This window comes from Heterodontus francisci, chromosome 7 (assembly GCF_036365525.1).
Source record: "Heterodontus francisci isolate sHetFra1 chromosome 7, sHetFra1.hap1, whole genome shotgun sequence".
Classification (NCBI taxonomy): Eukaryota; Metazoa; Chordata; class Chondrichthyes; order Heterodontiformes; family Heterodontidae; genus Heterodontus; species Heterodontus francisci.
Window position 1 is genome coordinate 8,415,403 of NC_090377.1, and position 23,278 is coordinate 8,438,680.

General features: G+C 46.6%; 1 protein-coding gene across 1 annotated transcript in view; it reads left to right on the forward strand.

The window, feature by feature from the left end:
• ercc3 (excision repair cross-complementation group 3) overlaps positions 1-23,278 on the forward strand; it is a 72,281-nt gene that overhangs the window by 21,182 nt on the left and 27,821 nt on the right. Inside the window, exons 5-12 of the mRNA XM_068034763.1 lie at positions 5,228-5,369; positions 6,127-6,294; positions 8,084-8,288; positions 15,231-15,545; positions 18,146-18,330; positions 19,895-20,097; positions 21,343-21,439; positions 21,705-21,822. Of these exons, the coding sequence (XP_067890864.1) occupies positions 5,228-5,369; positions 6,127-6,294; positions 8,084-8,288; positions 15,231-15,545; positions 18,146-18,330; positions 19,895-20,097; positions 21,343-21,439; positions 21,705-21,822 (1,433 nt within the window). The remainder of the gene's footprint in view (positions 1-5,227; positions 5,370-6,126; positions 6,295-8,083; positions 8,289-15,230; positions 15,546-18,145; positions 18,331-19,894; positions 20,098-21,342; positions 21,440-21,704; positions 21,823-23,278) is intronic.

The window sequence follows — 23,278 nt, forward strand, 5'->3', positions numbered from 1 at the left end:
AAGTACAGAAGGTCAGAGGGACCTTGGTGTACTTGTCCATAGATCACTGAAGGCGGCAGCACAGGTGGATAAGGTGGTTAGGAAGGCATGTGGGATACTTGACTTTATTAGCCGAGGCATAGAATATAAGAGTGGGGAGGTTGTGATGGAGCTGTATAAAACACTAGTTAGGCCACAGCTGGAGTACTGTGTACAGTTCGGGGCACCACATTATAGGAAGGATGTGATTGCACTGGAGAGGGTGCAGAGGAGATTCATCAGGATGTTGCCTGGGCTGGAGCATTTCAGCTATGAAGAGAAACTGAAAAGGCTAGGGTTGTTTTCCTTAGAACAGAGAAGGTTGAGGGGGGGCAGTGATTGAGGTATACAAGATTATGAGGGGCATGGATAGGTTAGATAGGAAGAGACTTTTTCCCTTAGCGGAGGGGTCAGTAACCGGGGGCATAGATTTAAGATAAGGGGCAGGAGGTTTAGAGGGGATTTGAGGAAAAACGTTTTCACCCAGAGGGTGGTTGGAATCTGGAATACCCTGCCTGAAGGGGTGCTAGAGGCAGGAACCCTCACAACATTTAAGTCGTATTTAGATGAGCACTTGGAATGCCATAGCATACAAGGCTATGGGCCAAGTGCTGGAAAATGGGATTAGAATAGGTAGGTACTTGATGGCTGGCACAGACATGATGGGCCGAAGGGCCTGTTTCTGTGCTGTATACCTCTATGACAGTGCAGATGGAGCTTTACTCCGTAACTAACCCCGTGCTGTCCCTGCACTGGGAGTGTTTGATGGGGGCAGTGTAGAGGGTGCATTACTCTGTATCTAATACATACTGTACTTGCCCTGGTAGTGTTTGCTGAAATGTTCATTTTGCTCGCCACTAAATGAGCACATCTGACTCAGACTGTCAAATCCCAGTTTGATCCCCATCTGTATGCAGCTGTCCTGTTTTTGCTGGTACCTCCTTGGGACATGGGTTATAGTGGTGTCAAATTCATCTTCAAATAGGTCTGTTTGTCTCAATGTCGCACATTGCTGCACCAGCTTATCTAGTTTGAGGAGGGAGATGGTGTGAGGCTGACAGGCTGTGCCCTCTTGTTATGGACACTCATTGTAGGCCCCCACCTGCCAAAAATGAGGCACATTAATTTTGTCCTGAGCATTAATTTTAAACTGTTACTGGAGGGAAGAAAGATCTTGTTAAACAGATCAGCTGTGGCTGGAAAAGACATTTGCATATTGTGACGACCAAGTGAGAAAGGTGTCTAGGGGTCTTTTACTGTCTTCACCTTGTCTTATTGTAGCAGGGTTTAATATTAAACAGACTGTGTTTTGAGCTCCCCTCTTGGTGAATCCTTGTTCACCACTTTCCAATTATAAGGGAAAGAAATGAGCACAACCACTTTTTCTCAGGTTTAAAGAAGAAGGGTGAAATTTATTAAACCTTAAACTTTAATTCGGTTAACGCCTATGGATACACGCCACGCTAGCATGCGTATGCGATATGCACATGCAAAGAGGAACAGAAGAGAGCAAAGAAAAATAAAGTAGAGGGGTTTGAGGCGATATCAGAAGAGTTTCTTGTTTTACTGTGCTTCGAGCTGACTATAGTCCTTTTGTAAGTAGTCTTGCTTTTTGTTGGGGCCCAGTATTCTTCTTAAACCTTGTTCACTGTAGGAGACTTTTCTCTCTTGTGGTTCATGGGTCTTCAATGGGTCTCAGTTCCGTGAGAAAGAGTTGGGAGCAGACACGAGAGAGGTGTTCTCAGTCCAGGAGCCAAGAGCTTTCTGAGTTTCAAACACTCTGTGGCAAGTTCAAATTCAAACAGCCCATTAGTCATGTGATTAAACTGGTCTGACCAGGTCTTCTGTGTATTGGAGAAGCAAGGACTGGGTCTTTTGTTCCAACACTGTCTGCTAGCATGCAAAAAAGGTCTTTCCGGCAAGAGGCCTGGCAATTCCTTGTGATCGGCCCTCTTCCCAGCAGCAATTTTAAGCTTTCATTTTCATGTGGTGAAATAATGTGCCTCATTCTTAGCTGGTGGGGGCCTGCATGACCATATTAACATCCGGTGATTGGAAAGACAAAGGACCATTCCCTGACACATTCAACCCGCAATGGACCTTGATCACCAGGTATTGTGTGTAAGAGGAGCATTCCAGAGAGCAGGTTAAAGGAAGTCCGGGAGGAATCCCGGATGAAAACCCCTACTGTCCATTCAGCCAACCCTGAAAAATGTGAAAGGTTAGACCGCACATCCTCCTATGTAAATGCAGACACAAAAAGCACCACACCAGAGTTGCTAACAGCATTTACAGGAACCTGCAGAGGCAAAGAAAGACCTCTGGGGAGGGGGGCAGAGAAACCGTGAGGGTGATGCCTCACCTAGTCAAAGTGCCGCAAGGGAGTGCAGTAGAGTCTGCACAAATACCTGCAGGCAGGAGTGTCCCAGAGGACAAAGAGGAGAGTAGCAAAGAATCCTCCCCCGCAGTCAGAAAAAAGAAAAACACCTATCCTCCTGAAGTCCAAAGCCTTTGCATGAATCAGCAAAGCACTGAAGGAGAGTTCAGGATAGACACGCCCACTACTGACTCTCCTGGGGAAAAAATTACCTTACAAGAACAAAGACCTTAGGCAGTCATGGAAATTGACAAACGGAGGAAAAACTTCCCCAAAAAAGAACCACATGTTTATTGGGATGCTGAAAAAGGGGCGATTTTAATAGGCTTTAGGATCAAAGTGATTCCTGACAATGCAGCGGCCTGCTGACGACATCAGACCGTGCCAAGATGTACACACTGCGCAGCTACATCTTGCCAGGACTAAGTGGGGCATCCGCGGGATGACATCATTGCACAGCGGCAACGTCATCGCGTATCCGCACCTGGTCCATCTTCACGCACGTGTGATAAAGCGTCATTGGGTATCCAGCCTCCCACTCGACTGGAGTGAGCGGCTGAATGGGAGACGTTGAGGCTGGAGCTCGATCCCCCCTCAGCAACTCACTGCAAGCCTCGATGCTTCCTCCCCTTAGCCCCTCACGCCAGACCTCGCTGCTCCGCCCCACACCCCTGGCCGAATGTTCCTCGCGCCGCGCCACCCCGCTGTCTGGCCACTCCCCCTCCGCTTCCCCGTCTTTGTCCCTGCCCGCCCCCCACTTCCAGCTGCTAGCTCCAGGCCGCGCCGCTTCCCTCCTTTGGCCACTGGCTCCTACGTCACTCTGTCACCCCATGCGGCCCACCTTGCTTCTTCGGGCCGCGCACAGAGACTGATCAAATGTGGGAGCGATTGACCAAGAGGAGGGATGCAGTGCGGCCTATAGCTAGAGGCTGGGAGGAGTGGTGCGGGGAGCGACTGACCGACTGGAGAATGGGGTGGCGCAAGCGTGGAACAATCGGCCAGGCGAGTAGAGGGGAACAGCGAGATCTGGAGTGGCCGGCAGAGGGGGGAAGCAGCCGGTGGGGAGAAGTAGGAGAAAGCAAGATGCCAAGGTGGAGAGCAGGCAGTGAGGCGGAGGGGGAGAAAGCGAGTTGCCGAGGCGGGAGAGCGGCCAGTGGTGGGGGGGAGCTAGTAGCTGCGTTCGGGTGAAATCAGTCCTGGTCAGTCATATAAACGAATCACGATAACAGATTGGCAGCACATTTTATACTCTGCCCGATTTTCGATCAGGGTGCCAATTCACTATCTTCCAATGGAAATTCAATCATAAAATTCCTTTTGTATTTAATAGGATACTGGAATATTAAATGGATCTGAGGATTACAGTTAGTATCCTATAACTACATAGCATATTACTGGGCTTCCATCCAGCTTAGTGTAAGGTTAGTTTGCTAGCTGCAAGCATTTCCTGTGATAAATTGATCAGTGCTATCTTTAATCCCAGCAGCTGCCTGAAGGTTGCAGACACTGACGTTCCAGTTGAAGAGCCTGCATTTGTGCATGTGCAAGTACTGCGCCACCTCGTGGTTGCGTTGTCAGCAAACGCAGCCTTTTAGGATTTGTGAATGAATGAGAAATGCATGGGCCTTTTCTCAAATATAATTTCGTTCCGCTGGGTGTGGAGGTGTCATGCATATGTTGTGTCCATATAGTCATGGAGGAATGAAGCACATTAATTTTGTCATGAACATTGATTTTAAACTGTTACTTGAGTGAAGAAAGGACTTATTGAACAGATCACCCGTGGCTGGAAAATACATTTGCATATTAACAGAAGGTGATTGGAAGGACAAAGGACGCATTCAACCCACAAAGGAACTTTATCACCAGGTATTGTGTGTAAGAGGAGCATTCCAGAGACTGCTAAGGTGATACAATCCAAGACGTGGTCAGGCCAGTTAGTCACATGACTAACCTGCTTGGTAATTTGGGTTTTTCTAAATTGTACTAACAGTTTGAACTGAGAGTGTCTGTTTGCTCCTATACTGAGAAGATCTCTCCTGTCTTCTCCCATCTCTTTCTCACAAGCCTCTGAAGACACATGAACTCCAAAGGAGAAAAGTCTCCTACAGCGAACAAGGTTTAAGAAGAATACTGAGCCCCAACGAAAAATAAGATCTACCTGCAGTGAGCTCAGAAAACCGTAACAAAACCTCTTCAGATATTGCCTCAAACTTTTCCACTTTATTTTTCTTCTGCTGTTCTGTGTCTCTATTTGCATGTGTTTATGGTGTATGCATGCTAGCGTGGGCATGTCGTGTATCCGTCGGCGTCAACCAAGTTAGAGTTTTAACTTTAATAAATTCCAATTTTTCTTCTTTAAACTTAAGAAAACTTGTTTGTGCTGGTTTCTTTGCCTTATAATTGGAAAGCGCTGAACAAGGTCTCACCAAGGGGGAGCTAAAACACGGTGTGTTTAAAATTAAACCCTGTTACGTTAAGAAATAAAAACAAGGAATGCTGGAAATACTCAGCAGGTCTGGCAGCATCAGTGGAGAGAGAAGCAGAGTTAACGTTTCAGGTCAGTAACCCTTCTTCAGAACACCTGAGTTCTGAAGAAGGGTCACTGACCTGAAACGTTAACTCTGCTTCTCTCTCCACAGATGCTGCCAGACCTGCTGAGTATTTCCAGCATTTCTTGTTTTTATTTCAAATTTCCAGCATCCGCAGTATTTTGCTTTTATCCTGTTACGTTAAGACCAGGTGAAGGCTGAGAGGGACCCCTAGACATCTTTCTCACCTGGTCATAACAACACGTTCTTTAGTTTGACTGAGAATGTTTTCCCTGGGCAGGTACTTTGTGGAGAGCACACATCCCGATGTGATCCAGAAGCTGTTGCAGGACAAGATCATAAAGGAATGTCGTCTGAGAACGACAGAAGGTGATGAGACTGAACTCATCATGGGCACAGTCTCCAGTAAATCTGCCATGTTGGTAAGTTAATGTCCTCAGTTGGTGTAATTCCGGTGTGGAGGTGTAATGCTGTCATACTAGGCGAAGGTGACCGATTCCACACTCTTGATCACTTCATTCAAACACACAAAATCCCAGGAATAGGAAATGACACATGGCCCAATAAACCCTTCAGCCAACTTTCTCTGTATCCCTCAATCCATCCTCTGACTGGGTTAGATACAGAGTAGAACTCACTCTACACTGTCCCATCAAACACTCCCAGAACAGATACAGCACGGGGTTAGATACAGAGTAAAGCTCCCTCTACACTGTCCCCATCAAACATTCCCAGGCCAGATACAGCACGGGGTTAGATAGAGAGTAAAGCTCTCTCTACACTGTCCCCATCAAACACTCTCAGGACAGGTACAGCACGGGTTTAGATACAGAGTAAAGCTCTCTCTACACTGTCCCCATCAAACACTCCCAGGACAGGTACAGCACGTGGTTAGATACAGAGTAAAGCTCCCTCTACACTGTTTCAACAAAGTTGCTCAGTTTGTGTTGAGGAGTGCTGCCTGCTGCAGACGAGTGGCATTTTCCACTTCTGTCTTTAGTCGTGCTGAGATCCCACCGAGTGGGATTGCCAGCTGGTGTTGAATTAGGGGATCCTGATTATTTCCAATTTGACATGGTCGGGATTGAAGTGGCTGCTTTGCCATCTTTGCGGCTCGTGTAGAGTTGGAGTTTAGGAATTTCATCCCAGCGCAGACTCACACAGCCACCTTTTCCACAGATGCCCAAACCCATGCAGAATAATGGAGCTGCTTCGACATCGCAGAGTGCGGAGCCCACCCCCAGTAAAGATGATGTCCCCGCGGACCTGTTCGATTTCTATGAACAGATGGATAAGGAAGAGGAAGAGGAGGAGGAGTTGCAGACAGTGTCCTTTGAAGTCAAGCAGGTGATTATTTATAACTTTGATCAGCTAATAAATCCAATAAGGAATTCAGGAGAAGCTCCTTTACCCAGAGAGTGGTGAGAATGTGGAACTCGCTACCAACGGGAGTCGTTGAGGTGAATAGTACAGTATTTAAGAGGAAACTAGATAAACATGAGTGATATAAAATAAAAGCAAAATACTGCAGATACTGAAAATCTGAAATAAAAACAAGAAATGCTGGAAATACTCAGCAGGTCTGGCAGCATCAGTGGAGAGAGAAGCAGAGTTTACGTTTCAGGTCAGTGACCCTTCATCAGATCTGGCAAAGGTTAGAAATGTAATAGGTTTTAAGCAAATAAAACGGGGGTAAGGGATAACAAAGGTGAAGGTGTTGATAGGACAAGGTCACAGAGAATAACTGACCAGAAGGTCATGGAACAAAGGCAAACGGTGTGTTAATAGACAAAGCGGTAGTGCAGAGTGAGTGTTAATGGACAGAAAAATGAACAGCCCTGGCCCAAAGCACAAACATGTAAAAGAACAGTGGGCAGACACATGGTAAGAAAAATGAATGATGAAACAAACTAATGTAAAATAAAAAATTTTTAAAACTGAAAATAAAAATGGGGGACCCATCATGCTCTGAAATTATTGAACTCAATGTTCAGTCCGAAAGGCTGTAGCGTGCCTAATCGGTAAATGAGATGCTTTTCCTCGAGCTTGCATTGATGTTCACTGGAACACTGCAGCTATCCCAGGACAGAGATGTGGGCACGAGAGCAGGGCGGGGTGTGTTGAAATGGCAAGCAACTGGAAGCTCGAGGTCATGCTTTTGGACTGAGCGGAGGTGTTGCGCAAAGCGGTCATCCAGTCTGCGTTTGGTCTCCCCAATGTAGAGTAGACCACATTGTGAGCAGCGAATACAGTATACTACATTGAAAGAAGTACAAGTAAATCGCTGCTTCACCTGAAAGGAGTGTTTGGGGTCTGGGATAGTGAGGAGAGAGGAGGTAAATGGGCAGGTATTACACCACCTGTAATTGCATGCGAAAGTGCCGTGGGAAGGGGATGAGGTTTTGGGGGTAATGGAGGAGTGGCCTCGGGTGTCACAGAGGGAACGATCCCTTCGGAATGCTGACAGGAGGGGAAGGGAAAGTGCGTTTGGTGGAGGCGGCATCATGCTAGAGGTGGCGGAAATGGCAGAGGATGATTTTTTGGATGTGGAGGCTGGTGGGGTGGAAAATGAGGACAAGGGGAACCCTGTCGTGGTCCTGGGAGGGAGTGACTGAGAAAGGAATAGAATGATATGCTGATGAGATGAAGTGGAGTAGATGGAGGCTTGTGTGGAGCATAATCACTGGCGTAGAGCAGTTGGGCACAAGAGCTTATAAATTCTATGTAACCGACAGCAAATGAAGTGCAGAGACCAGAGGGCCAGGTTCCGTTCATGCTGACTTAGATGGTTTCTGCTCTGTAACAGTCAGGCACTCCAAATGGGCCATCAGTTACTGCCAGATTTATTTTCAAGCCTTGAATATCTATCCAGGCAATTAAGGATCTCACCTCTGTGTGTGCACTTCTTGTCCATGCTTAAATGAATGATAAATTCCTGTGTCCATGTTGAAATGGAAACCGTCTATGTAAACATGTCACTCTGCAGTGACACCCTCCTGTTTTTTGGTTGGCCTGGAATTCTGATCCCAAGCCATCAATGGGAGCCCAGTGGATGTGCTGCAGCCATGTTCGTTTCTTTGCATTTCAAGGTTTTCTGGCCAGTATGAATCAGTTTCTAAAATGTTCCTTCCCATAGGAAATGATTGAGGAGTTACAGAAACGTTGTATTCACATGGAGTACCCGTTACTGGCAGAGTACGACTTCAGGAATGATACCGTCAACCCAGATGTGAACATTGATTTAAAGCCCACAGCCGTGCTCCGGCCCTATCAGGAGAAGAGCCTAAGGAAGATGTTTGGGAACGGCCGCGCCAGATCGGGAGTTATCGTCCTTCCCTGCGGTATGTGTTGGGCTCCTCTCAGACTTCCACACTCTGCATCATCTTGTCTCGCTGACTTTGTAGATCACAGCCGGGTGTTTTAACCACAAGCACTGCTCTAGAATTTGAACAACTGTGTCTCTCACTAGATCGGTCTGTTTGATTTCATCTATCCTGACTACAAATCTCACCCTCTCTCCATTGCAGCTTATAACAGGTAGGCGGGGTCTCGGTTAAAAGTCTCATCTGAAAGCCGGCACCTCCAGCAGTATAGCCCTCCCTCGCTACTCCCTCAGTACAGCCCCTCCGACAGTGCAGCGCTCCCTCACTATTGACCCTCCGACAGTGCAGCACTCCCTCACTACTGACCCTCCAACAGTGCAGCTCTCCCTCACTACGGCCCCTGACGGCAGCACTCCGTCAGTACTGCCCCTCTGACGGTGCAGCACTCCCTCACTACTGACCCTCCAACAGTGCAGCTCTCCCTCACTACGGCCCCTGACGGCAGCACTCCCTCAGTACTGCCCCTCCGACAGTGCAGCGCTCCCTCACTACTGACCCTCCAACAGTGCAGCGCTCCCTCAGTCCTGCCCCTCCGACAGTGCAGCACTCCCTCAGTGCGCCGCTCCAACAGTGCAGCACTCCCTCAGTCCTGCCCCTCCATGCAGTGCTCCCCCAGTAGCTGCATTGAAGTGTCAAATCTCTGGAGTGGGACTCGTATTTCACAACCTTCTGACTCTGGCAAGAGTGATAACCAATTAAACCAAGGCTGTTACCTGTATAATGGCAGATAATATATCATCCATCATATTACCTTCTGATTTTGCACTGAAGCGATAACTAAACTCTGTTTTATGCATGTTGAGAGAAGATTGTCTGATCAGAAGGCAATTGAGACCTTGAGACCTTGATGGTTTGGCTTTAACATTTTGTTTGAGGCTTAGATGTTCAGTGGAATTGAAAAAGTGTGGCTTTGTCACTACCTTAGGACATTGATGTGGCTTGGTCAGGAGCATCTCTGCATTTAAATCTTGACGTTGCTGCCTGCGATGTGTGCAGCTACCTTTTAGCCAGAGGACAGTGATTACAGCTGGGTAGGGCCCTCGATTTTTGTCCTTGATTTCTCCTCCACCCACCACGCCCTGCAGAAGTCTCTCAGTCCCTCCTCCCTGCCTGCAGTTTGGATTTCAGTAGCTGCCATATTGATGACAAAGCAATATGCAGAGTTGTTTCACCCTGGTTAGCAGGCTGCTGACTGTTACAGGGAGGTTCTGTGTCTGACACACTCATGTAGATTGTGTAGAATTACAAAGCATTTTGCGCTGGAGAAACAGTCCATTCAGTCCACCTGGTCCATGCTGGTGCTCATGTTTCTCATGAGCCTGCTCCCACCCTTCATCAACATATCCTTCAATCCCCTTCGCCCTCCTGTCCCCTTCGCCCTCCTGTCCCCTTCGCCCTCCTGTCCCCTTCGCCCTCCTGTCCCCTTCGCCCTCCTGTCCCCTTCGCCCTCCTGTCCCCTTCGCCCTCCTGTCCCCTTCGCCCTCCTGTCCCCTTCGCCCTCCTGTCCCCTTCGCCCTCCTGTCCCCTTCGCCCTCCTGTCCCCTTCGCCCTCCTGTCCCCTTCGCCCTCCTGTCCCCTTCGCCCTCCTGTCCCCTTCGCCCTCCTGTCCCCTTCGCCCTCCTGTCCCCTTCGCCCTCCTGTCCCCTTCGCCCTCCTGTCCCCTTCGCCCTCCTGTCCCCTTCGCCCTCCTGTCCCCTTCGCCCTCCTGTCCCCTTCGCCCTCCTGTCCCCTTCGCCCTCCTGTCCCCTTCGCCCTCCTGTCCCCTTCGCCCTCCTGTCCCCTTCGCCCTCCTGTCCCCATCTCTGTAAAACTGAAGCCCCATTTGTCCCCTCGTGTGGATAGAATCGATCCATGGCACTGTTTCAACGAAGAGCAGGGGAGTTCTTCTAAGTGTCCTGGCCGGTATTTATCCCTCAACCAACATCACTGAAAGAAACACATATGACCATAACGAACATACAAATTAGGAGCAGGAGTAGGCCACTTGGCCCCTCAAGCCTGCTCCGCCATTCGACAAGATCATGGCTGATCTGATTGTAACCTCAACACTATATTCCAACCTACCCCCAATAACCTTTCACCCCCTTCCTTATCAAGCATCTATCTACCTTTGCCTTAAAAATATTCAAAGACTCTGCTTCCTTTTGAGGAAGAATTCCAAAGATTCAAGACCCTCAGAGAAAAAATTCTCCTCATCTGTCTTAAATGGGTGACCCCTTATTTTTAAACAGTGACTCCTGGTTCTAGATTCTCCCACAAGGGGAAACATCCTTTCCACATCCACCCTGTCAAGACCCCTCAGGATCTTATATGTTTCTATCAAGTCGCCTCTTACTCTCCTAAACTCCAGCAGATACAAGCCTAGCCTGTCCGATCTTTCTTCATAAGACAGCCTGCCCATTCCTGCTATTAGTCTAGTAAACCTTCTCTGAACTGCTTCCAACGCATTTACATCCTTCCTTAAATAAGGAGACCAATACTGTACACACTACTCCAGATGTGGTCTCACCAATGCCCTGTATAACTGAAGCATAACCTGCCTACTTTTGTATTCAGTTCCCCTCGCGATACATGATAACATTCTGTTAGCTTTCCTAATTACTTGCTGTACCTGCATACCAACCTTTTGTGGTTCATGCACTCAGACACCCAGACAGATCACTCTGCATCTCAGACATCTGCAATCTCTCACCATTTAGATAATATGCTTTTTTATTCTTCCTGCCAAAATGGACAATTTCACATTTTCCCACATACTCCATTTGCCAGATCTTTGCCCAATCACTTAACCTATCTATATCCCTTTGTAGCCTCCTTTATGTCCTCTTCACAACTTACTTTCCTACCTATCTTTGTGTCATCAGCAAATTTAGCAACCATACTTTCGGTCCCTTCATCCAAGTCATTTATATAAATTGTAAAATGTTGAGGTCCCAGCACAGACCCCTGTGGCACACCACTTGTTACATCTTGCCAACCAGAAAATGACCCATTTATGCCTACTCTCTTACCTGTTAGCTAGCCAATCTTTTATCCATGCTAATGTGTTACCCCCTACAACATGAGCTCTTATTTTCCGCAATAACATTTGATGTGGCACGTTATCAAATGCCTTGTGGAAATCTAAGTACAATGCATCCACCGGTTCCCCTTTATCCACAGCACATGTTACTTCAAAGAACTCCAATAAATTGGTTAAACTTGACCTGGTCATTATTTCATTGCTGTTTGTGGGATCTTACTGTGCAAAAAATTGGCTACTGTGATACCTGCACAACAACAGTGTCTGCACTTAAATACTTTATTGGCTGTAAAGTGCTTTGGATGCATATCCAGACTCCTTTTGAATGAGTTGAGGGTCTCTGCCTCAACTACCCTTTGAGGCAGTAAGTTCCAGACCATCACCACCCTCTGGGTGAAAAAGTTTTCTCTCGTCTCCCGTCTAATTGTTCTACCAGTCACTTTAAATCTATGCCCCTTGTCACTGACCTCTCTGCTGAGGTGAATGGACCCTTCACCTCCGCTCTATCCAGGCCCCTCAATATTTTGTACATTTCAATCAGATCTCCCCTCAGCCTTCTCTGTTCCAAAGAGAACAACCCCAGCCTATCCAATCTTTCCTCATAGCTGCATTTTTCTAGTTCTGGCAACATCTTCATAAATCTCCTCTGTACCCTCTCTAGTGCAATTACATCCTTTCTGTAATGAGGTGACCAGAACTGCACACAGTATTTAAGTTATGGCCTAACCAATGAGTTATACAGTTCCAGCATAATCTCCCTGCTCTTGTATTCTATACCTTGGCTAATAAAGGAAAGGATTCTATATGCCTTCTTAACTACCTTATCGACCTGTCCTGCTACCTTCAGGGATCTGTGGACATTCACTCCAAGGTCCCTCACTTCCTGTACAATTCTCAGTATTTTCCCATTAATTGTGTATTCCTTTCCCTTGTTTGACCTTCCCAAATGCATCACCTCACATTTCTCTGGGTTGAATTCCATTTGCCACTTTTCTGCCCCTCTGACCAGACCATCAATATCTTCCTGCAGCCTACAGTTATCCTCCTCGCTATCGTCCACACGGCCAATCTTTGTGTCTTCTGTAAACTTCTTGATCATGCCCCCTACATTTACGTCCAAATAGTTAATATATACCACAAAAAGCAGGGGACCTAGTACTGAGCCCTGCGGAACGCCACTGGAAACAGCAAAAACGCCCGTCAACAACTACCCTTTGTTTTCTGCCACTGAGCCAATTTTGTATCCACCTTGCTGCATTTCCCTAGATCCCATGGGATTTTATTTTTTTAACCAATCTGCCATGTGGGACCTTGTCAAAAGCCTTGCTAGAATTCATGTAGACCACATCAACTGCACTACCCTCATTTATCTTCCTTGTTACTTCAACAAATTCGATTAAGTTGTTCAAACAAGATCTTCCCTTAACAAATCCATGCTGACTATCCTTGATTAACCTGTCTTTCAGAATAGATTCCAATAATTTTCCCACTACTGAGGTTAGCCTGTAATTATTCGGACTATCCCTCGCTCCCTTTTTAAACAGAGGTACAACATTAGTAATTCTCCAATCCTCTGGCACCACACCTGTATCCAGTGAGGACTGGAAAATGATGGTTAGACCTTCTGCTATTTCCTGTCTTGCTTTTAATAGCCTAGGATACATTTCATCTGGCGCAGGTGATTTATCAACTTTCAAGGATGCTAATCCCATTAATACTTCCTCTTTCCCTATGTTTATCACATCCAATACTTCACACTCTTCCTTAGCTAGAATACCTGCATCGTCCCTCTCTTTTGTGAAGGCAGACGCAAAGGATTCCTTAAGAACCATACCAATATTTTCCACTCATACACACAGGTTACCTTTTTGGTCTTTTATGGGCCCTACTCTCTCCTTAATAAAAACAAGAAATGCTGGAACCACTCAGCAGGTCTGGCAGCATCTGTGAAAAGAGAAGCAGAGTTAACGTTTCGGGTCAGTGACCCTTCTTCGGAACTGAGAAATATTAGAAAAGTCACAGGTTAAAAAAAACAGTGGGTAAGCAAACTGAACAAACTAAGATGAAATGAAATAAATGCAAAAAAAAAAGATTGTAAAAAAGAATGTAAAAAAGAAAAAATAACTAAAAATGAAAATAAAATGGGGGGGCCGTCATGCTCTGAAATTATTGAACTCAATGTTCAATCTGGCAGGCTGTAGTGTGCCTAATCGGTAGATGAGATGCTGTTCCTCGAGCTTGCATTGATGTACACTGGAACACTGCAGCAATCCCAGGACAGTGATGTGAGCATGAGAGCAGGGGGGAGTGTTGAAATGGCAAGCAACCGGAAGCTCGGGGTCATGCTTGCGGACTGAGCGGAGATGTTCCGCAAAGCGGTCATTTCGTCTTAGTTTGTTCAGTTTGCTTACCCACTGTTTTTTTTCAGGTTTGCACTTGCTGCTATTCAATATTCAGTCCGTTAGCACCTAATCTGTACTAATGCTTTGTCTTTCAACACACCATTAACATATTGTTTGCCTTTGCTCCATGACCTTTTGGTCAGCTGTGTGGCCTGGTCCAATCTACACCTTCTCCTTTGTTATCTCTTGCCCCACCCCCACCTCACTTGCATATAACCTGTGACTTTTCTAATATTTGTCAGTTCCAAAGAAGGGTCACTGACCCGAAACGTTAACTCTGCTTCTCTTTTCACAGATGCTGCCAGACCTGCTGAGTGGTTCCAGCATTTCTTGTTTTTATTTCAGATTTCCAGCATCTGCAGTATTTTGCTTTTATCCTACTCTCTCCTTAGTTATCCTCTTACTCTTAATGTATTGATAAAACATCTTTGGGTTCACCTTGATTTTGCTGTCAATATTCTTTCATGCCCTCTCTTTGCTTTCCTAATTTCCTTTTTGATTTTACCCCTCCACTTGTTATACCCCTCTCAGCTTTCTGTAGTATTGAGTTCTTGGTGTCAGACATAAGCTTTCCTTTTCTGCCTTATCTTGACATCCATGGGGCTCTAGATTTGGCCTCCTCACCCTTTTACTTTGTGTGAACATGTTTACCCTGAACCCCTTGAATGCCTCCCACTCTTCTGACACTGATTTACCTTCAAGTAGCTGTTTCAAGTCCACTTTTGATAAATCACTCTTCAGTTTAGTAAAGTTAGCCTGGTCCCAATTGAGAACTCTAACTCCTGTTCTATTTCTATCCTTTTCCATAATTATGTTAAAACTGACTGAATTATGATCACTACCACCAAAATGCTCTCCCACTGCCACTCCTTCCACCTGCCCATCTTCATTTCCTAAAACTTAGTCTAAAACTGCGCCTTCTCTTGTTGGACTTGCTACATACTGGGCAAAAACGTTCTCCTGAATGCACCTGAAGAATTCTGCTCCCTCAATTCCTTTCACGCTAAAACTATCCCAGTTAATATTGAGGTAATTAAAATCCCCTACTATTGCTGCCCTATTATTCTTGCACTTCTCAGAGATTTGCTTACATATCTGCTCTTCTATCTCCCTCTGACTGTTTGGGGGTCTATAGCACTCCCACAGCAGTGTGATTCTGTAGTCTGTATCACAATGCTATGTGCAAATTGGCTGTTTTACCTACAATAGCTAGGTAAGCATATGAGGAAGAAGGGAATAGAGGGTAATTTTGATTGTTACATTAAGAAGGATGAGAGGAGGCTGAAGTGGGGCATAACCACCAGCATGGACTGTTTGTGTTGTGTATTCGATGCAATTATAATAGTGACTACACTTCCAAAATATTTCATTGACTGGAGTGCTTTGGACGTCCTGAGGTGGTGAAAGGTGCTGGATAAAGCTCTTTATCTGCTGATCTTTATTGGGTTTGAAGATGTGTTTCCCATTGCCCCCCAGGTGCTGGGAAGTCCTTGGTAGGAGTGACAGCAGCTTGTACAGTGCGGAAGCGATGTCTGGTCCTCTGTACCTCAGCTGTGTCTGTGGAGCAGTGGAAGTCGCAGTTCAAAATGTGGTCGACAATTGACGACAGCCAGATATGCCGCTTCACTTCAGATGCCAAGGACAAGCCGATCGGCTGCTCAATCGCCATCAGCACTTACTCAATGCTGGGGCACACAACTAAACGTTCCTGGGAAGCAGAGCGGGTGATGGAGTGGATGAAGAGCCAGGAATGGGGCTTGATGCTGCTTGATGAGGTGCACACAATTCCAGGTAGTGATCACTGTACAGTGCCACAGCTCATCAAAGGCCAGCCACTGCCAATAGAAAGCATGTAGGCAGAGTAACTGAGAGCAACAGTTTTCAAACGTCTCTGTGTGAGGAATGCTTCATGCAGATCTGAGCACCGGGTGCCCTGGGAGTGTTTGATGGGACAGTGCAACATAGAAACATAGAAAACAGGAGCAGGAGTAGGCCATTCGGCCCTTAGAGTCTACACTGCCATTCAATACGATTGTGGCTGATCATCCAAACTCAGTACCCTGTTCCTGCTTTCTCCCGTATCCCTTGATCCCTTTAGCACTAAGAACTATATCTAACTCTTTATTGAATATATTTAATGATTTGGCCTCAATGCTTTCTGTGGTCGAGAATTTCGCAGGCTCACCACTCTCTGGGTGAAGAAATCCCTCCTCATCTCCGTCCTAAATGGCTTATCCCTAATACTTAGATTGTGACCCCTGGTCCTCGACTCCCCTGCCATCGGGAACATCCTTCCTGCATCTAGTTTGTCTTGTCCTGTCAGAATTTTGTAGGTTTCTATGAGATCCTCTCTCATTCTTCTAAACTCTAGTGAATACAAGCCACATCTACTCAATTTCTCTTCATACGTCAGTCCTGCCATCCCAGGAATCTTCGCTGCACTCCCTCCATAGCAAGAACATCCTTCCTCAGACAATACTCCAGATGTGGTCTCACCAAGGCATTGTATAATTGCAGCAAGACATCTAAGACACCCGCTCTGCTTCCCAGGAACGTTTATATTCGTGTCGAAGAATCCTCTTGCTATGAAGGCCAACATACCATTTGCCTTCTTAACTGCCTGCTGCACCTGCATGCTTACTTTCAGCGACTGGTGTACAGGGACACCCAGGTCTCGCTGCACCTCCCCCTTTCTCAATCCATCACCGTTCAGATAATCTGCCTTTCTGTTTTTGCCACCAAAGTGGATAACCTCACATTTGTCCACATTATACTGCAACTGCCATGTATTTGCCCACTCACTGAACCTGTCCAAATCACACTGGAGCTTCTCTGCATCCTCCTCACAGCTCACACTGCCACCCAGCTTTGTGTCGTCTGCAAACTTGGATATATTACATTTAATTCCCTCATCTTTATCATTAATATATATTGTGAATAGCTGGGGTCCTAGCTATGATCCCTGCGGTACCTCACTAGTCACTGCCTACCACTCGGAAAAGGACACGTTTATTCCTACTCTTTGTTCCCTGTCTGCCAACCAGTTCTCGATCCATGTCAGTACCTTACCCCCAATCCCATGTGCTTTAAATTTGCATGCTAATCTCTTATGTGGGACCTTATCGAAAGCCTTCTCAAAGTCCAAATCCACTGGTTCTCCCTTATTATTCTACTAGTTACATCCTCAAAAAATTTCAGTAGATTTGTCAAGCATGATTTCCCTTTCATAAATCCATGTTGACTTTTGCTCTGTATCTTACCCTGTGGTGTACCTGCCCTGGGAGTGTTTAATGGGACAGTGTAGAGGAAGCTTTACTCTGTGTCTAACCCTGTGGTGTACCTGCCTTGGGAGTGTTTAATGGGACAGTGTAGAGGGAACTTTGCTCTCTATCTAACCCCATGCTGTACCTGCCCTGGGAGTGTTTGATGGGACAGTGTAGAGGGAACTTTGCTCTGTATTTAACCCCGTTTTGTACCTGCCCTGGGAGTGTCTGATGGGACAGTGTAGAAGCCACATTACAATTTTTGTCTTACATTGGGTGCCGATGAGACAATTTCTGAACGATAAAGACATTCAAAAATTATCTTAGTATTAATCAAAACAACAACAGATGTGCATTTTTGTGAAAAAGCTTTAAATGAGATTAATTTATTGACTTAATTTCTCATCACTATGTTGGAGACTGATTTGGTGAGATACCTGGCAATTTTTTGCTTGCACAGGTAGTCATTGTTTTCCCCCACACTTGTCGAATCCATTCTTCCATCCTGCCAATATGTTATCCCCTACACCTCATCTGTAGTCTCGGACCCTTAGTGAGGATGGGGAACGGCCCGGGTACAGTTTATCGGATGGAAATCATTGGCTGGCTGGATCCTGGTCAACGTGCCGTAAAGCCTGGCGACCCAGTCTGAACCTGTCTAGACCTGACTACATGTGTCGGGGTCGGGTCTATATTCCAAGTCCAGCATTCGGGCTTGGGTCGGGTCCGACTGGACAGCGCTGCTTCTGGGAAATCACGGAATCAGGCTTACCATTGATTCCCCACAGCTCCATCTGCAGGAATACCCTGCTGTCGGAACGGATGAAGGATAATCGTGTCGAAGCAAAATTAAAGGACTCCAGCTCAGGTCGGGTTCGGGTTGGCTGTGGTCAGGTCAGGCCTGGGTCGGGTTTTAATTTTATACCCGAGCCAGCCTTTAATGGGCCGTATGTTGGACAACCCTGGTGTCGAGGGAATTTTACTCTATATCTAACCTGTGCAGTGCTCCTTTCTGACACTGGGTGCCTGAGAGTGGAGCTTAACCCGCAAACAGATTCTTGAGCGGTGCCTGTATGTTGTGCATATAGCTGTGTTAATGGTAATGCTCCAGTCCTCTCTTCCTTTCAGCGAAAATGTTTCGGCGTGTTCTGACCATTGTACAAGCTCACTGCAAACTGGGGCTGACTGCCACGTTGGTACGTGAAGATGATAAAATTGTCGACCTGAATTTCCTCATTGGACCGAAACTGTTTGAAGCCAACTGGATGGAGCTACAGAACAGCGGTTACATTGCCAAGGTGCAGTGTGCTGAGGTGAGTCTCTGAGAGCAGGAGGAATCAGTGCAGTTACATTGGCAGGATGCATTGTGCTCAGGACAGTCTCTTGCATGGGGCGAGCTGGTAATCTTTTTCCGAGCCCTTTGGGCTGACTGGACAGACTCTTGTCTGGACATTGCTTCAGATATAACTCAGAACAGGTACAGTAGTGTAATGGTGATGCTACTGGACGAATAATCTGGAGAGCTGGAGTGTGTATCCCACTATTGCAGTGTTCACAACCAGTGTCACCCAGCTGCTAATTTATTTTCATTGCCCATCCCCAAGTTACTCTGAGAACGTGGTAATGAGCCACCTCCTTGAGCAGCCACAGGGAGTGGTTTGATACAACTGAGTGTCTTGCTAGGGTATATTTGAGGGCAGTTAAAAATCAACCATGTTGGTTTGGGACTGGTGTCACATATTGGACAGCAAGTTTCCTTCTCTCCTGGTGTTTGCACACGAGGCTCAATACACAATACAGTGATTCTGCAGCTAATGTACCATGAGGCACCTTGCACGTGTGGGCTGGGCCTCAGTCAGAGTCAAGGCCTTCAGGATGTGAGCTGGGAGAGAGTTAACGAGAGTTAGGAAATAAATGCGAGCATAGTCAGAGGTGACATCCGTTGACAGATGTTGAACCTGTTCTGGGGGGGATACAGGGTTCGGAGATTCCACAGCAGTAATGAAAGAGCAGCCAGCTGTTTCCCGTGTCCTGGGCCAACATTCCTCCCCTCAACCAACACCACCAAACTTAAATCAACGTCTCACTTCCTATTTACAGGATCTTGGTGTAATTGGCTGCCACATTTGCCCAACTATCAGTGCCTGCACTTGAGCTCGTTGGTTGTGAAGAACCTGAGGATATGATGAGGTCGTCTGCTGTGGTTCAGCAGGTAGTGCACACTCGCCTCTGAGTCAATAGGTTGTGGGTTCAAGTCCCACTCCAGGGACTGGAGCATCAAATCTCGGCTTGCATTCTGGTGCAGTGCTGCAGGAGCACTGCACTGTTGGAGGTGCCGTTGTTCAGATGAGACATTAAACCCAGACTCTGACTGCCCCCGCAGATGGCTGTAAAAGGTCCCATGGCTGTTATTTCAAGAAGAGCAAGAGAGGTCTCCCTGGTCAGTATTTATCTGTCAACCAATGTCACTGAAACAGATGATCTGGTCATTATCACATTGCTGTTTGAGGGAGCTTGCTGTGCACAAATTGACTGCTGCATGTTTCCTACATGACAACAGTGGCTCAACTTCAAAAGTATGACATTGGCTGCAAAGTGTTTTGGGATGTCCTGAGGTCATGAAAGGTGCGATAGTCTTTCTGAAATAACTGGTCATTCATCAGTGGCAACCTGTGCTCCTGGTTACGCTGTCAAACCGATAGGGTGAGCACTGATAGCCCAAGTGCTCTCCTCTGCCCCACCCCAGCCACGCCACCTTTTTGTATGTCTCACCCCCGTTTGTGGGATCTTGCAGTGTGTGCAGTAACTGATTTAAGGTGGAGATGTTTGCAAGAGATGATCAGGTGTTGTCTTAATACCGCGCGGTGTGTTGTGTAGGTCTGGTGCCCAATGTCGCCCGAGTTTTACCGCGAATATGTCGCGATTAAGACGAAGAAGCGGATGCTGCTTTACGTGATGAACCCCAACAAGTTCAGAGCATGTCAATTCTTGATTCGCTTCCACGAGCGGAGGAACGACAAGATCATAGTGTTTGCGGACAATGTGTTTGCACTGAAGGAGTACGCGATCAAACTAAACAAGTAAGTAATGGCTCAGTGGGCTTCCAATACTTTGAGATCTGGGTCAGAGTGAAGCTTGATTCAGTAAGATGTGGACACCAGGAAGGTTTTGGGATCAACAGTGCTGACACAGCTGGCCTCTGTACCTATGGGTTGGTGGGTGGGAATGGGGGTGGGGGAGGGATGGAAATTGGGCAGGGTTCTCGGCTTCTGATTTGCAACATATGGCCATTGACTCAGGCTGGCATTGGCTATGAGTGTTCCCAGCAGATCACCACTGGTCCAGTAGCCTGCTGACCTTGACAGTTTCGGCTTTCCCTTTCCTGTCAGGTGGATACGTTGTGTTTGCATCCTCCCAACTTCAGTATTCCCACTGCTCCTTCCCTGGGTTTTATTTGATTCTCAACAATGGAGCAACTGCCATTGGAAGAACTCCCCTGAAATCTATTTTGCCAGTGCCTGGAGCTGAGGCCATGACATTGCAAGCTGTTCACCACCTCAACTGGCCCCTTCTTCCCGAATTGAGGACATAGCCTCCTCACTTGTTGCTCCATTGTTGAGAATCAATCCTCTTAATTCCTGTATTTACCTTGTCCCTTTGGAAGCTCCCTAACCTCCTCTCTCACTAATTCTGGGTAGTTCATTAGCCTGTCTTATACACCCAGACTTGGTCCAGCATTCACCCTCGCTATCTGCTTCCCATCCACCTGATGGCCTTCTGTGAGGTACAGTTACACACACAATCCTCCTGGTATTGTCCAACAGAGAGCCCAAGTGAAACAGCCACCTTCCTGCCATGACCACTGAATTCAGCTTGCCTCAGGTACCAGATAAGGAAGAAGTTAATTTGGCAACAAATAGTGACCAACAGATCGAAATTAAACGTTCCCCTATTCCTGGAGGTTAATAAACATTAGCAATCGTATCCTTTATTAAAAGTATGAAAAATCTGTCTTTGAAAGCCATTTGTAGAGGATTTGAGGTGGGGGTTGGCCCTGTCCGCCTGTACTTTCAGACAATATGTTGACCGGTGTTATACCAATTCAGATAACTTATTGGCAAATATTAGCCAGTTTCGTCACAGTGTGTAGATTCTGGACTGGTACCACAGATGTTGAGCATTCATTTCCCACTGCAGCAAGTTATGAAATAGTATTCAATTACTCTGGTTATTGTGGGCTGGAAATACTTTGCTTTTTGAGGGGGAAGGTCAGTGGTTGAGTGAGATTTAGTGTAACTCGTGTCACTGTGTTTCTTCAATTTCAGGCCTTACATTTATGGCCCCACATCACAAGGAGAGAGGATGCAGATTCTGCAGAATTTCACTCACAACCCTAAAATAAACACCATCTTTATCTCAAAGGTAAACAGGGAAAGAAGCTGGAATTTATTGCTCAGTTGTGTCAGCTGTTTTGTAAATGTTCCCGTGCTTGGGGCAGTGCCTGTGCATGTGATGCAGATGGTGCCCTTGTATGGTGCGGGCGGTTCCTGTGTTCGGTCAAGTTTAGCAGTGCCCCTGTGTGTGGTGCACGGTGCAGGAAACACTGAACCCGTTTCTTCCCCACACTGCATTCAGTCTTAGCGACGCAGTAAATGTGAAGTGGCACTGATACTCTTATCTCTGGTAGGTGGGCGACACCTCGTTTGATCTCCCCGAAGCCAATGTGTTGATACAAATATCGTCACATGGAGGGTCCAGGCGGCAGGAGGCCCAAAGATTGGGCAGAGTACTGCGGGCAAAGAAAGGTGGGTGAGGAGGCTTTCCTGCTTCGTTGGTGTGAGTGTTTGGGGTTTTTTTTTATTATCTGTTCATGGGATGCGGGTGTAGCTGGCAAGGATAGCATCTATCCCTAATTGCTCTTGAGCTGCTTTGAACCTCTGCAGTCCATGTGAGGTAGGTACACCAACAGTGCTGTTAGGAAGGGAGTTCCAGGAGTTTGACCCAGCGACAGTGAAGGAACGGCGATATAGTTTCAAGTCAGGATGGTGTGTGGCTTGAAGGAGAAAATGGTGTTCCCATGCATCTGCTGCCCTTGTCCTTGTAGATGGTAGAGATTGTGGGTTTGGAAGGTGCTGTCGACGGACCCTTGGTGAATTGCTGCAGTGCATCTTGTAGATGGTACACGGTGCTGCCACTGTGCGTCGGTGGTGGAGGGAATGAATGTTGAAGGTGGTGCGGGCTGCTTTGTCCTGGATGGCGTCGAGCTTCTTGAGTGTTGTTGGAGCTGCACCCATCCAGGCAAGTGGAGAGTATTCCATCACACTCCTGACTTGTGCCTTCTCGATGGTGGACAGGCTTTGGGGAGTCAGGAGGTGAGTTACTCGCTGCAGGATTCCTCACCTTTGACCTGCTCTTGTAGCCACAGCATTTATATGGCTACTCCAGTTCCGTTTCAGCTCAATGGTAATCCCTAGGATATTGATGGTGGGGATTTCAGCGATGGTGTTGCCATTGAATGTCAAAGGGAGATGGTTGGATTCTCTCTTGTTCGAGATGGTCATTACCTTTGAAAACTTATTCTTTGGCAATGGCTGTTTGAAACCAGTCAGACAATTCATCTCTCAATCCAGCTGTTGCAGTCAGGTTTTCCAATTCAAAAAAAAATTTTTTTTTTTTAACCAAGCCCAGAAATTAAAGGCCACATTTGTCGTGATGCATGGGTAAATAAGGAAATGTTAACCGTTCACTGATCATAACTTTTGTTTTCCGAGTCTGGCGTCTATAAAGCATGGATTTTCTGGAACATTTTTCAATTTACTTGTGTTGTGTGAATGCTACTTGCTACTTATCAGCCCAAGCTTGAATGTTGTCCAGGTCTTGCTGCATATGGACACGGGATGCTTCACTGTCTGAGGGAGTTGTAAATGGTACTGAACACTGTACTCATCAGTAAATATCCGCACTTCTGTTGGACCTCGGAATTGAGGAACTCCTGCAGTGATTTCCTGGAGCTAAGATGATTGACCTCCAACAACCACAATATTAATCTTTTGTGTTAAATATGACTCCAACCAGTGGAGAGTTTTCTCCCTGATTCCTATTGACTTCAATTTGGCTCGGGCTCATTGATGCTAAGGGCATTCACTATCAGCTCGCTTCTGGAATTCAGTGCTTTTGTCCGTGTTTGGACCAAGGCTGTAATTAGGTATGGAGCTGGGCAGAGCCCAAACTGAGCATCAGTGAGCAGGTTGTTGCTGAGTA